This window comes from Sceloporus occidentalis, unplaced genomic scaffold, assembly GCF_023333645.1.
Source record: "Sceloporus occidentalis isolate IW3139 unplaced genomic scaffold, rSceOcc1.0.p SCAF_4, whole genome shotgun sequence".
NCBI classification, from domain to species: Eukaryota; Metazoa; Chordata; class Lepidosauria; order Squamata; family Phrynosomatidae; genus Sceloporus; species Sceloporus occidentalis.
The window spans coordinates 119,181,986-119,197,906 of record NW_028316984.1 but is presented as its reverse complement, the minus strand read 5'-3'; the positions used below and the strand labels follow the sequence as shown (position 1 = coordinate 119,197,906).

Sequence of the window (15,921 nt, the reverse complement as noted above, 5' to 3'; positions counted from 1 at the left end):
TTGTCTTCAAGTCATTTCTGACTTTTGATGACCCTAAGGTGAACCTATCACAGGGTTTCCTTGGCAAGATTTGTTCAGAGGAGGAATGCCATTGTCTTCCTCTGAGGCTGAGAGTATGAGATTTGCCCAAGATCACCCAGTGAGTTTCCATAGCCAAGTGGAGTTTTGAACCCAATTATTCAGAGCCGTAGTCAAACGCTCAGACTGCTACACCACACTGGCTCTCCTCCATTTGAATCGTGCCTATTTGGACTCAGCCCACCAGATGTTTCTTCTGCACATGATACCTTCAAATAAATTAAGGATGCTGAAAATCACAGCTGTTCCACAAGCTGTTGTTCATTTCACTTTGGTTGGCAACAAAAATAGCTGTTAAGAGATGTTTTCAGCAACATTAAGAGCAATAAAAAAATAGTTGCAAGAATATATATTATTTTAAGGAAAAGATTGCATTTTTTTAAGGAGAAAAAGGAAGAATTTAAGGTAACCATCCACATACTTTTTATTGTGGAGACTTGAAAATGGAATTTAAATTTACCAGATTCAGTCTCAGATCCCAATATAGTTAAATATTTCTACACTAGTCTTTAATGAAGAAGACTCCCAGAGAATCTTAGGGCCCGAACAGACAGGCCAAAATAAAGCTGCTTCGGGTCATTTTGGAGGTATGCTGTTTAAATGACACATGCATCTTAAGAGGCCAGAAGCTACACCAAAGCTGTGCTCCAGTTCTTAGGACTGGAGCATGGCTTTGGCGTGGCTTCCAGCCTCTTAGGATGCATGCTTCATTTAAACAGCATACCTTCAAAATGATCCGAAGCAGCTTTATTTTGGCCTGTCTGTTCGGGCCCTCAGAAACTATAGTAGTAAGGCTGGCTTACTACCTATAAGGTACAATGCAAAAGGAACAACAGATATGAAGGGAAGATGAGGAGGGGAATGAGGAGGGGAACCATGCTTCATCATTCGTTTCTGAATTTACAGCAGTTACCCCTTAACTTAGCCTTCTTCAATCGGGTGTTCTTCAGATGTTTTGGGTACAACCTCTGTCATCTTGAACCAGCATGGGGAAGTATCTGACACATAGTAGAGAGCAGCAGGTTTGAGAAGGGTGCTTCTTTTTGTCTCCAGCACAAATTTCTGACTACCCAATGAGATTCCTACAGTTTCACTGATGGGATTTTGTGATTTAACGTTTCATTGACATTCCTTGTCTTCTGGTCACGTTGCACCATCTTGTGGACAATTTTGCTTAGTAACATTCTGCTGTCTTTGCTTTAGATTTTGGTACCATCTGCATCCTAGATCTAAAGAAATAATCACTTGTTCACTGATCCCAAAAATAAACTGTTAAGCTTATGAAACGGTACTTGGAGGAACAGGAATGGAATAGAATGGGGGAAAAACATGTGTTACTGCATGGGAGAACACCACCAATGCTTCAAGGAGTCCCCAAGCCATTCCCCAGCCGTTCCATGGCAGCCAGTTTTGAAGAACGGTTCAAAATCGTCCTTCAAAATCTGCAGCCAGGAACAGCTTGGGGACTCTCGGCGGAGTTCGCCTATGCGGTAACACATATTTCCCCCCCGTTCCATTCTGTTCCAATTCCTCCAAGTGCCGAGTGATAAGCTTATGTATTTCTCAAGCAAGAGCCCCCAACTAACCCTTCACTCACATGGCAAGCCTTGTTTGAGGGAATTTCAGAAATATGAATAATGTAAGGTTCTGATATTCAAAAGGAAGATGTACAAAGTTTCCATTGGGAGTACCCACAAATCTCTCTTTAGAGCATAGGCTGATGTGACATTAGCCAGTGTAAGTCCACTTCATGCTTGTGTATGTCCCCACTTTTTAAAATGTCATAGCAGAATTTGGTATTCTCTTCCACCTTCTGCAGTGACCAAAGCACCCCACACCAGGACTCACAGTTTTGCAGCAACAGCCTCCCTGAATGGTCATCCTGGTTGAAGGTATTATCCATCTACATCTGGCTTCTCTAACCACCATCTCACTCTCCACCAACCATGGAATGGCCATTCAGGGGGGCTGTCACAGCAAAACAGTTTTCAGAGAGGTGGGTAGTCAGCCACAGTGGAGTTCCAGCAGTGGAATTAATTTGTCATGCTGGACAATGTAGGATCTCAGCTGTTATCCGTATTATTTTTATTTAAATTTAAATTTGTCTTCATACTCACTGTAACAGTACATTTCCCCACAAGTGTATTGTCCTAGAATTACTGATGGTCAAGAAGCAAGACTAGTAATCTTCCTTGTTTTATTTTCCTGGTATTAGATAGTTTTCCAAGTAGAATTTTTTTTTTCGGGCTCTGTTTACAAGTATACAATACCATATGTGTTAACCTTGTCCATTTGTGATTTATTTACAGCCCATCTTCTAGCATTTAGGTAATAATAATGTTATGTGCTCACAAGGGATTTGGTCTGGTATTTCTTAAACAGTAGCCCATTATGGCACATATCAGAATCTGAGTGATATGTTATGCCATCTGTTGTTTCAACCAAGATTTATTCACTGGCATGATTGAAACCAGAGCTTTAAAAAATTACTTTTTGAGCCTGAATTCTATTGATAGTCTTGATTAGAGCAAACCAATTGAATCAGTGGTATTTGCAAAAGTGTTGACTCATCATTTGATCCAGGGGGCTTACTCTAGTTAGAATTATGAAAAGGGTCCAGGCCAACTTTGCTGCTGCCTTTCTAAGAGTTAAAAATCCTTCCAAAAGTAACATTTTCCAAGCTTTAGTTGGGGGGGGGGGGGACTGCATAATACAGACTTGAGTTTTTTCTTTGGCTATGGGATTCTGATCACAGAATTAACATTGTCAATGTACAGGGCTATGAAATTAAAAAAATACAAATCATATTTACTTAGACTGTTGAAGTTTCAGTTTTAAAATAGAGAGAAATGAAAGAGGAAGGACATAGACTTCACACAGATGAGAGCCATGAGCAGCCTGTTTGTAAATTTTTGTTCTCATGGGGTGGGTGTGTGTGTGTGTGTGTGTGTGTGTGTGTGTGCGCGTGCGTGCATTAAATATCCGAAAGAAAAAATCTCTTTCTGTTAGACTGAAAAATTTACAGTGAAGAAAATCCATGACTATTTAGATTATCTAATCTGTAGTCCTGTAGTCATTTCCATGGAAGTAAATCCTGATGAACAAAATGGGCCTTGGTTCTAGCTAAAAGTGTATAGAAAGACTGTAAACACATTTAATCAGGCAATGCAAATTTGCTGAAACCTCAAATTGGCTTACCGTAATCCATTATTTTTGTTTTTTAAATGCAGACAAAGCGTTCATCTATTACAGGTGTTTCTTTTGTTCTATATTCCCTCCAGTAACATTTGTTAACATGTTACTCAAGAAGATGTTCTCTGAAGCATCTCATTTGACCAATATAATGACCAAATGAATGACTATACTGCCCAGTCATTATGTTAATTATATCTCAACTATTTCTTAAAATGATTGCTGTTTTCTTGCACATTGTTATGTTTCATAAGTGAGCAATGAGTTAAACCACTATTCACAAAGAAAGGTCTAACCTGAGATTAATAGGTGACATGCAGGGATCTAACAGAACTTTTAAATTCTCATTAGACACAATATTCTTAACTGACAGACACGTCAAAAGACATTCCCTTCCTGCCTTTCTTCCATCCTTGCCTTGTTTCTCCCTACACACACACACACACACACACACACGCACGCACGCACGCACACACACACACACACACACCCTGTCACAGCAGAAGGACAGCAAGTGAACTATAATCCCTCCAAAGGGCAACCACTTAAGACTGTTACAGGAATAACAAAATCAATCTTCATTTTCATCTGGAAAGCACACCTAAAACTCTCTGTTACAAGGATTTTCCTCTGGAAAGCACTTTCTTTGTTTCAGCATTCATCTCACTGGAAAGATTTTGGCTAAGTGTGTACATAAGTATTCACAAAAATCTTTGGCTCCAGAGTGCAGGACTGTTTGCAATGTATTACCAAGCTGCATTCAGATCAAAACACTGCTTCAAAGTGGTGTTGGGTTATGGGTGTTTGAAGCCAGAGTCTAAAATCTGCTGAATCACCTATTCCTTGGCACCAAAAAAAAGAAAGGCATGCCAAGCACTGAGATGTCGTTCTTTGATGGCTTTAAAACCAAACTTGGAAGCATAGAATTTGACAAGGGTTGGGCCGTGTTTAGTCTAAAAAGGATGGTGATTAAAGAAGCTTCTTACCTCTGCCGTCATTAACGGTTTTCTCTGGTATGACATCCTCAGAAGAGAGGACTGACCTTCTTTGTTTTCCTCCCCTGCATGATTCCCAGATGAATACCACTTTCTTTAAGGGTCTAATTGACCTAGTACGGTATTTATAAAAATGAAATCTTACTCTGCTCTATTGGGAACTATCTACATGGTTGTTGTTGTTTTCCTTTTTCTGTTTCATTCGACACTCTGCTCCTTGAGTGTGCTTTAGTTATTGTACTTACCTCTTGTACCTAGTATGTGTTATTGTTGTTGCTGTTATCATTATCAAATGGCCTCTGTGTTATACCTTGAACTATATTCATCATCATCATCACCATCCCACATTTTCCCAGCCTGGGACTCAAGGTAGCCTTAAAAAGTTTAAACAGATACAGCTAAAAAATTATATCATATAAAAGTTAAAAATATAATTAAACTATCAATAACATTAAATGCAGTTAAAAGCAAAGCATTTTAAAAGAAGAACATGTCAGGGATGATGGGAGTTGTAGCTCTTCACCTCTGGCTCAAACTCACCACCTTGTTATGCACCGGTGCTGACCAGTTTTGGCCAGTGGTTAAAGCTTTGCTCTAAAGCAGCACAGTTACAGAGAATAGGCTGAAGACCCTGACAGACTCTCCAAGCCTTCTCACTCTTGCTTCCACAGAAGTCTTCACACTTCTTCAGGATCCAGCTGGCTCTTGTATCTTCACTCAAGACACCAGACAACTCAGTAGTCTTATATAAAAGATCTACTTTATTCTACTATATACAGCTCCAAAACTATCCAACACAACTCCAATACTCCTCACTACTACTACCCACAAAATACATTGGGAATCATAGCCATTATTATAGCCCTTGGAAAACACCACCCACTCTTGTCAGTTTCCACCCAGTGGGCGTGTACAACCATTTTCATTGGTTCTCTTGGTTCATCCTACAATTAATGATTTCATCATTTCACCTTGTCCACTTAACAATTCTCAGGTGTGTTCAATTATCCACTTTGCATTTCTGTCCTTGGCATTTAGGACTTGCTAATCACATTACCTTTTACACCTGTGTGGCTCCTAATTGCTTTTGCTGAGTCATCCTGACTCTCACATACATGTTTTATTTCTTTCACTGTATATCCCATGTTGCTTTTTCCTTAACAGAACAAGCAATGTAAATACTATAGCACATGAACCACCCCACCCCCCCAGCAGTCAGTCTTCAAAGATCTGCCAAAACAAAGAGGTTTCTTCCAGCCTACGAAATGATAGCAAATCTAATTTCTCTAGGAAGGTAGTTCCATAGCTGGGGAGCAGCCACCAAGAATGCCTACTTGCTGTATAACAGCTTTCTTCTTTGTGGTCTCTCACAACTGTGTCACCTGTGCCAATACAGTGCCTTTCCCATTTGAATTTACAGTTGTGTGTGTTCACTCAAAGAACCACAGTTACAGGTAAGCATTCTGTTCTTCCCCAACCTGGTGTTCTCCAAATGTGTTGCAATACAACTCCTATAAGCTCCAAAGGAATAATGAAAGTTGTTCATCATATGTAGAAAACATTGGGTTGGTGGCTTCCATGGTATCAAAAATTTCATGTGTGGATTTCTGGGCCTGGCAGATGGTCTTCTTGGTCAACTGGCAACCCAAGATTTATTCTTCCTGAATAGGATTGAATACTATTGTCTGTACCAGAATTACTATTATCTGGAACAGTTACTTTCTAGAAAATGACTCCCAGAATTCCTCCAGGAACATTCTGGGATTCATAATCTAAAGAAGTACTGCTTTCATGCTCTGATCTGATCTGGGCCAAAATTATCTGAAAGACCCAGTCTCGTTCTTCCTTTTTAAAAAAGCATGTTTGAACTTGTGTAATTGAATGAAAAACTCACATTACACCACTCTGTGTGCCTTGGAGGAATATTACTATGCTATACAGTACACACAGGTGTATTTAAAAATTGTGTGTCTTGGTTTGATCTGTATTTGATACTGATTTTGAGCTTCTCGCCTGAGCCTCTCAATTTGCCTTCATAATTGAATTTTTGCAACGTTGTTTTAGTGCAGTGATTTGCAAACCTTTAAACAAATTATAGTTTGTGGGTTTTCTGGGCTATGTGGCCTATTCTGGAAGAGTTTATTTCTGTTGTTTTGTCTGCATCTGTGTCTGGCATCTTCAGAGAATGGTGGCATGGAGGTGTGTGGGGTATATATATACTGTGTGACCCTTGGTTGGGGGGAAGTGATTTTGTTAATATGAACTGGGCAACACTTTTGGTCCATGCTGTCATCCTACATGTTCTGATATTTCAGGATAAACTCACCTAATACATAAGAATACCATCACTGCACAATATCTTGGAAATCAGTGTTTGATTGTCTTTTGGGATAATTGTCCACCATTAATTTCATGAGCCCCAATAGTCTTCTGAGAAAATTCCAAGGTTACCGAGAATACAGTTGAAAAACCATTGTTCTTTACATGGAGCTGTGATAAATGTAGATGTTCTAATATGAAGCTGGGACTCCAGATATTTGAGATTCATCTTTTCCACTTTACTTGCAATGACTGAATATAATCTGTGAATAGATACAAGGGGGAGAGCAGGGGGACTGGGAATGCACAGAAAGATTAGCCTATCCTTAGTCCCTGAAAGGCTATCAACATGTCTCAAAGGAGGTATTGCTCATGTCTCTTGAGACCAACAGGACAATGGCTATATGTGTGTTGACCACAAGACATTGTGCTACAATCTAACTATATTTGATTAACTGTTATCAAGAAAATAATACAAGTGTGTACTTTATACATAGCTATTCCTTCTCACCCCACTGATTACCTGTACCACTGATTCACCCATCGTAACTGTATCTGTAATAATTTGCCAGCTGAGGAATCACTCCAACTGATGAAGTGGGCTACTGTAAATAAAAGCTTATGCCAAATAATGTTTTTAGTCTTTTAAGGTGTCACATGTTTTTATCAATATGTTTGCTTGTTTAACACTTGTCTTTTGCATTATCCATCATAGAACTCAAGGTTGCATTCATAGAGGCTCTCAGACAGTCTTCTGTCCAGGACTCTGACAACTGCCAAACCTGCAGTGTGCCTGCCTCATATTCTCTCAAATCACATAAAGAGGCTTGAATACGTACCTCAGATACCTAATTAAATATGAATTTAAAATGCATTTTTTAAAAAATTAAGCGAGATTTCTTATTCTTGCTTGCTGGCAGTTGTACGGAAGAAGAGCACCTTGGGAGGACCCTGCCAAATGGGTAACGGAGACTTACCCATGGGCAGCCACCCCACAACACCATGAATGGCCTCCGTTGCTCCAACTGCGGCCAGAAGATGTTGGATTTGATGGCTATTCCATGCCACGGGAAGGTTCAACCAGCAAACAAGTTCCCCCCAGTGATGCTGAAGGAGATCCTCTGGTGAGATTTGTCTGCTGAATAATATCTGCAAGGGATTTTAAATCGTAGAAGGTTAAATCTTGTGCAGACTGAACGCCAATTTTCAGAGCTAGTGTCTGAAATATACATATACATGCACTTTATAGCCCCTAGCACTTTGTGTCGTGCATGCTAGTCATTTAGAATTCTGTTGATCATATCATAGGATACAATTAGTTTCCAGCTCACCTTGTGTCACTGTAGTTGCATTGTCTACATTTTATTACATTTTAAGCATGCATTGTGGCAAACAATTATCTTAGTGTGTATATGTTGAGAGAGTGGAAGAGAGATAAGGCAGTTAGTAGCTAGAGCAGCAGTGTATTCTGTTGGCACCATGGTGTGGGAGCATGACTTTAAGATTGAATTTGCTGGGATTTTTGATTGATTTTATCAACTTCTTGTCATCTTGTACCAACTAGTACATGATCCATTAGATTTGATAATTACTTGAGGATCAAGCATATGCCCTTCACCAGAACATTCACCATCCATCACTGAATTTTGAGAGCATGGGAGCATGGAGTTTTAAAAAATCCCTGCCAAAATTGGAGATGGCCCTTGGGAACCAAAGATGGTCTTGGGAACCACACACAGCCCATAGACTGCACTTTTCCAACCCTACCTCTGTATTACGTGCAAGGTCACTGTATGTGTAATAATCATGACACCACCACTCATACAAGCTGCAAAATCATTACTTTAAGTTCGTTGACTGGTGGATTCTTTGTCCGTGAGTTTCCTGCACACAGCCATTGTGTATGTTTTTCTTCCAAACAAATTCAATTTGACCCACATCCTTTGGCTACTATTCAGTGTACATGGGAGAAAAACTGAGACTATCTTTCATCTGATGAGTCTATCTTCCATTTGGCTTCTTAATGTGCTAACTTCAGAATACTGCTTAATACAATGGATGAACAAAGATCTTTGGACTGAAATTAAAGTTAACACTTTCATATCCTTCTCTGTGCTTCCTCAGATGAACATGCTGATGAGATTGCAAGAAGCGGCTAACTATTCAAGCCCACAGAGTTATGACAGTGACTCCAACAGCAACAGCCACCATGATGACATCCTTGATTCATCTCTGGAGTCAACATTGTGATGTAAAACCAGCAGAAATGATTGTGTCCCATGGTCCATCTCCTACTTCACTTGGGAAGATATTATGATCAATGAGGATAACTGGTCTGTGGTCCTGAGGGATGTCTCAGTATTAGAGCTGCAAGAACAATATAAACTTACTCCCCCTTCTGTCTTCCCATCTCCCTTGTTCAGTGTCAAATGTGGGTGCAGGCAACCCACTTGATTTTTGTATTGTGCTTTTATTTTATTTTTTCTATTAATAAGAACTGCACTACTTTGTTTTTTGTTTTGTTTTTACTTTGCTGTGAGCTCCCGTACCTAAGACACTGAATACTTCTCTCCCCCCCATAAAAGCATGATTATATTATTTTTTTTGGGGGGGGGAGGGAGTGTTGGAGGGGAAGAGAAAAGAAAAATGCTCGCCTTCAAAACTATGAAACAAACAAGAGAGCTCTGTGCCACATACTGTCCAGAAAGGGAATGGATCTTATCTATGCTGCTTCTGACCAAACTCATTCAGTAATGGTGGAATTTTTACAAATGATCTTTCAGACTAACCTCAACTACCGATAGTTCTGGTGCTATAAAATAGTTGCTTGCCTTGGTAATAATATTTCATAAAAAGGCAAAGAGATTAAAAACAGGGAAATTTCAAATATTCATACATACACACACCACTCCACCAGTGAAGCTGTTCCCCATCTTTAGGGCTTGGCTTTATTTATTTATTTATTTCATTTTGTGTATATAAATGCAGGCACTAGACTCAATCCATTGAGCAGAGCTGCTAGACATCATCTGTTCCTCACACTGAAGCTGTAAATGCTGTGCCCCTTTGAACCAGGATCTGAAGAATGGATATGGACTTGTAGAAGAAAACTCAAACCATGCAACTAAGCATTCACTTTTTGTTTCAGCAATAGGGCCTGCTGAGAGTGGAGAGAAATCCAGCTTCTAGTGTCTTTCAGAACAAACCCATTGAATCAGTGGAAATTTGGTTAAGTTGGCACATAAGTAAATTCAAGAGGTTGAAAGGCTCTAATCTAGTTGGAACTAGTAACTGAATTCAGGCCAGAGAAAAAGTGAAAGCAAAGTCCAGGTTGGTTCTCGTTGATGGTTACTCATCCCTTCTTTGGGCACTAGTCCACATATAGGACACGTGGATTTAAAACCTTTAATTTAAACACTTTAAAGCATCCGTTTGGATTTTTGAACGCTGCAATTTAATCAGTGGTTTAACAAACTGCTGAAGAAGCCGTTGTGAGATTTTGAAGGGCTGCTCTGTCTTTGCACTGACTCAGTGCACATTTCCTTTCCTTTCTTTTTGTTTGATCAGCTGCTTCTGGTAGCATAGAACAAACCTTTTAACTCCTCTTTTGCAAAAACCTTTGTGGAATTCCATTTTGCAAAATGGAACTCCCTTACTGCAGAAGCCATTTGCCATGGAACAAAAGCCCCTTTGGGGGCTTGTTGAACTAGTTCTTTGGTTCTTTGGAGCCCATCAGTGTACTTCTGCCTATGCAGATGTTCTTTTCACATGTATACATAGGATAAATGACCTGCCTCCCTTCACTTGCTCCATGGTCCCATATCTGACATAGTTGCCTTCTCCTGGTCCCAACTTTGATGTCTGTAAATTCAGCAGGACATCAGAAAGGGCTATGCAGGTGCCATTCTTCAGCCCCACTAAACTTCTAGACATCAGGCTTGTAGGAAGGGGTGGCAACATGAGGAGCAGGGTATGATACATATTTGTGGGAGCATGTTCTTCCAAGACGAAAACTTATCAAATGCAGCCTATTCAGGGAGTAGATGCCTGTATGGAAGCCTGGGTGCTTATTTTAATTCTGCCTTTCCCTCTGCTTCTCCAACACTGATTATCATCCCTTGAGTTAGACATTCATTATTCCTTTGGAATAAAGTCATTTCATTCAGATCAGCACATGAAAAGATAAAAGAAGGATCATGGCTTGTGTTTTTTTTCTTACTAGACAGCAAAAGTTGGGGGAAATGAATACAATTTCAGTGAGACTGTACTCACTGAAGTAAATTAATTTCTTGTGGTTAATCCCGAGTTTTCTGCTTAATAAGAAATTTTGTAGATAGTTTTCCAGTCAGTCATATATACATGTATGTGAAGGAAGGGAAAAACATAGGGTTTTAAAATCTGTGCTCATTAAGCCCCACCAAGTCATGCAGGTTAAACTACGGATTTTTTTAAAACAACAGATTTTTTCTTAGCCAAGTCTTCAGTAAAGGAGAACAGTCTTTATAAAGTAGGAGTGGCGAATTTGTGACCCCCCTGAGTTCATTAGGCTGCGGCTTTCATAATCCTGCATCTGGAAGACAACATATTCCCCACTTGTACTATAATATTTTAACAGAATTGTATTTTTGAACTTACCACCAAACAATCAGCATACTTCTCTGGATCCTTTTGTCATCTTCAAATGCACAGAATACAAGTGTGGATGGGTGGGTGGAGGGTTAAAAATAAAGGCTTGGTGCTTCTGCTGGGGACAAAACACCTCAACAAAAATTGCACTCTGGTTTGTGGGTTTTAAAAAAAATGCAACAGCAACCAGCCAGGTGTCTCAGGCTGTTCCTTGGGCAGTTACAGAGTTCTCAGCATACACACACACACACTCGCCTTTTCAGCTATCTTTGGGTGCTGATTTTTTTTTTAACGTGATGCCTTACCTACTTTCTACTAATTGTGTTTGAATTCTATTAGTGCTGTATATGAGGAGGGTTTGTTCTTTTTAATTTAAACAAAACAGGGCTATCAAAGTCATCTCTTGAAATACAATGATGTGAGTTGCTGTGAATATTGTTTGTAATAATATATATGAAATTTCTTTTCTTGCAAATGTGACAATACCTAAAGGAGGGAAAGGATGCAGAGAGACGGAAAAAACTTTGAGAATTTCCATATCAGCCTATAGCTAACCAGCTAATCATTGGATAATTGTTTCTTTGATAGAAGCAAAAGAAGAAGAAGAAAACCCCACCTTTTCCTATGATACTGAATGGCATCACTGCTAAATTGAAGTGATAGAGTCTTTCTGTGTTTTGGTTTTGAAATATGCAGGTAGAATGCAACAGTTTTTTAAAAGAGAGTGTTAATATGGCTTAACTGATGCAAGATGTGCAAGTTCATGCTACCATGACTCAGGTTACTGAGCTGATAGTTTTAATTATACCTCATGATTTTCTGCTTTCAGTGACAGGAGTGAATTTGTCTTTTGAGCCTTTTATGAACTTGTTCCTTTTACCCATTTTCTAGTAACTTTTGAAATAACTGTATCATTTGTAAAAGACAATACTGAATTGCTCAAATTGACATTTACTGTTGGATCTAAAAGGGATTCTTGAGGGTGTTTCTTTTCTTTTCAAAATAGACTATTCTGCTAACCTTATTTCCTATTATCCATAATCCTCAAATGATCAGGCTACTTTTGGAAGAAGCTAGCTTTTTTACTACATGTTGATTCTGCTTTCTTCAACTGAGTATAGAATCCAGGCTTCAAAGATCTCCTACATTAATTTTTCCTGTCTTGTGACATTTAGTTCCATTTTTGCGGAAACTTATTTCCACTCATGTGAAACTGATTCTGTAATAGCTGTCCCTCTGATGTGCTAGCTTTCCACATGCAGGGTGTTTTTTTTTAATCCAGAAGGAACATTCACTGTATGCATTGAATACAATGGTACAATCTACTTTTTCTTTCTGAATTTATTCTTTTATGAAAACAGAGTACATTCTGAATTTATTTCAGCATAATCATTTATTTTGTGGGAATATGTTTACATTCCACTCTGCCAAAATCCTTTTGAAGGGGATGTCCTCCAGTGAAGGAAACACTACTTGCAGTGGAACAGGCCATTTGGCTTTCTTTCTGTTAGACCTCATTCCTATGTTATACTTTTTAAACAGTTTATATTTTGAACCCAATGGATAAAATTCCATTGCTTTGCATTCTTGCAGATGGCTGAAGTTCTAACCAGACTAATGTGACTAATAGAAGCCACACATCACTCTAAAATCCAGGGCTTTTTTTCCTTTGTATGTTAGGAAGAGATGCACTCCAAATAAGTGAGATTTGGATATTGCACAAGTTCAATCCCTAGCAGTAGATTTAGCAAACGGGTGTTCCTCCACTACACACTGATTTGACAGGGAAGAGTGAGGCATTTCCCTTGCATGATGACATCTACATGGAACTGTCTAGCAGGAAATGGTTCAACTGTCACTTTTCCAGCTGCCATGTTTTCAGTTTGTGGTGACATGGTTGAGAATGTTGAGACTCTGTCCTGGAAAAATAAATTACGGCATAGTGCCTATCTCCCTGGTATAAACAAAGAAATGTGTCTAGTGTAAGTCACCTTTTATTCCATAGTAAAGTGAGTTTCCCCCACTCGATAAACATATAGGGGACTAGTCTGCTTTATGTGTACACCTTAAATCTAATAGGCTTAGATCTAGAGCCACTTGTGCTTCCAGTAAACCACTGAAATCAGTGGGATATGTTAGACATGACTGATTTAAATCCCACTTTATTTCAGTTGGTCTGCTTTAAGCATAACAGTCCACTGTACACCAAAATACTTGGATTCTAACCAACTAGCTTGAGGAATATAGACACTGTGTATAAATCTACATCAACAGAGTTTTAATTCTGATTGTGCTCCAAAGGATAAGTTATACAACTCAATTTTATTGTATCTCTCAGAACCTAATATTTAGTACATAATCTTATGTTTTCTCCACTTTCTGCTGTGAGTGATTTATGCAGAGATATGTAACTCTCGACAATTCAGTTCCATAGAGATGAATCTAAAAACATGCAGTAGCTGTTTCTTACGATCGTGTCACACATTGGTCTTGATCTAGTGAGATCCTTGCAAAAGTGTGTATTGATTACTTTGTTGCAGTTCTTTGCAGGAGTGAACATTTTAATGTACTTATTTGAGATGAGAGCTCTGTGGATCATTTAAAAGGAAAGATCAGCTCTGTGTGTGCAAAATACTGTGGATGCAAGTATCTGATCCTGACATTGAAATGGTACTTATGCAAAAACTCTGTATGCATTAAGTCTCTCTGGAGTCAGAACACTTCACAGATATCAAGGCACACAAGGTTTCACACACACGCACACACACACCATAATAATAACAGCTTAGTAAAATTATATGTGAATCATTCCTTAGAGGTGGATCCACATCAAAGTCTAATTTACCTGATCACCTTTATATAAAATGAGTCAGATATCCAATTTTCCCCACACATCCTGTTGTGGTATTCATGAAAGGTATCCTCCTCTTTATTGCTCTCTAACAGACCATGGTTTGGATCCATGAAAAATTAACTTGGAATAATCACATTCTTTCACACAACTGTAGTGCCCTTTCTGAAACTTCGGGAAGCAGGGTTACCCATTGTGCACATTCCTTAGTAAGCTTACCTTTTTCATGTAGAAAAACATCCAAATAACAAAACACTTTACCCAGATTGCTTCCAGTTTTGCCATTCTCCCTTACCCAAATTGGCATGATTTCCTCTAGTTTGGTTTTAGTACAAAACTCTATGCAACATTCATGTTTAGTTATGAACTGGAAGCATACAACATTTTCCTTTCCTTCACAATGGTCAAGAATTGTACCAGTCATAAATTATGTAATTGTGATTTTTTTCCCTTGGTTTTTAGGGTAATGGTGCAGAGACAGGGAGGGTATGGCTAGCCTCCCTCCTTTTTTGGTATATTTTGCAAAAAAAAGTAAAAGAAGAAAACCTAAAATATTGCATTGTTGATGCTTAAACTTTTGATATTTTGTGTCTTGAACCTTGTCTAAATGTGACAATTCTCTTTTAAGGAAAACAAAAGGAAAAAACAAAACAAAAATGTGGATATTAAATGGAAGGTTGCTGTTTTGATCTAGTTGTTTCCAGTGGAACCATTTATGGGGGGAAAGTTCTCTAAGATGTACATTTTTCTCATTGTAACATAGAAATGTAAATATTTGATTACAAGTGCTGCATTTTGATGAATTTTTTCTAGCCATTTTTAACAGAGAGAAAAACTAGGGATTGAGTATTTTGTGTACAGTATGATGTTTTTTTCCACTTCTCTATTTAATTTTCTGCTACCATTTAGGATTGGAATTTGCAAATGGTCTATTTGGGATCATTCCTTGCCTCTGCTTGCCCTTACCATTCTTCCCCTACCCTGCCCCATCCTACATCATGGAGAATAAAGCTAATGATTGTACCAGTCTTAAATTATTCATGATTCAATAAATTTGATGCTTATTTATTCAGATTTGTTGGTCTTACTGCCATTTTTGCAGTCCTTGGCTACACAAGGTTTGGAACATCATTCGCATCATTCACACGCTAGATAATTTATGGTGGAAATGACAGTAGTAATAATGACTGGTATTCAGTCCCTTGTCATAGATATGACAATAAGTATGGGACTTGCATCTTCATAAGTGGACTTGCATGTGCGTGAAATAGAATTGAGCAAGATCCATATTCACTTTTGGACTGCTGTGGCATTACTGTGTATGTGCATCCATTGTGCAATGGTAGAATGACTGATGCATTGTGGTCCAGTGTGAAGTGTAGTGTAAACGCATCAGGGCACTCACCAGTGGACATCTGGACACTGACTGAGAAGAACTGAAGCAGAACAGGCACACTTGATGCACATCAGAAGTACCTGATGCACATTGGAGCACTCTTGTCAGTGCTCTGATATACATCTTCACAATTCATTCAGCATTTATTTGTGCTTCTGCAGTGTAGCTAAGGATTTGTAAAGTTACATAACGTAGACTGTGATGTAGAATCTCAACCTGTGCTAATATGTATTATTCTGATTCAACAGCAAAGCTCTACATAGATAGTGGAAAAGCATATGCATTACTCCCTTGGTGCCATTTCAATTACTTGTGGTGTGGCGATAGGGCAGACATGTTCATCACCTAGACCAGCCCTTTCCAAACTGATGCCCTCCTCTAATCCCAGTTAGGAATATGATCATCTCTCAGTTTCGCTTTTGTCCAGTATCTCAACATCCCACCTGCATTTTATTCCCTTGCTT

General features: G+C 38.9%; 1 protein-coding gene across 3 annotated transcripts in view; it reads left to right on the top strand.

The window, feature by feature from the left end:
* NAV2 (neuron navigator 2) overlaps window positions 1–15,320 on the top strand; it is a 352,842-nt gene extending 337,522 nt beyond the window's left edge. For all 3 annotated transcript variants that reach the window (XM_089521370.1, XM_089521369.1, XM_089521367.1), the window contains 2 exons: window positions 7,505–7,708; window positions 8,709–15,320. In XM_089521370.1, coding sequence (XP_089377496.1) covers window positions 7,505–7,708; window positions 8,709–8,834 — 330 coding nt within the window. In that variant the 3' untranslated portion in view covers window positions 8,835–15,320. The remainder of the gene's footprint in view (window positions 1–7,504; window positions 7,709–8,708) is intronic.
* The last annotated feature ends 601 nt before the right edge of the window (window positions 15,321–15,921 follow it).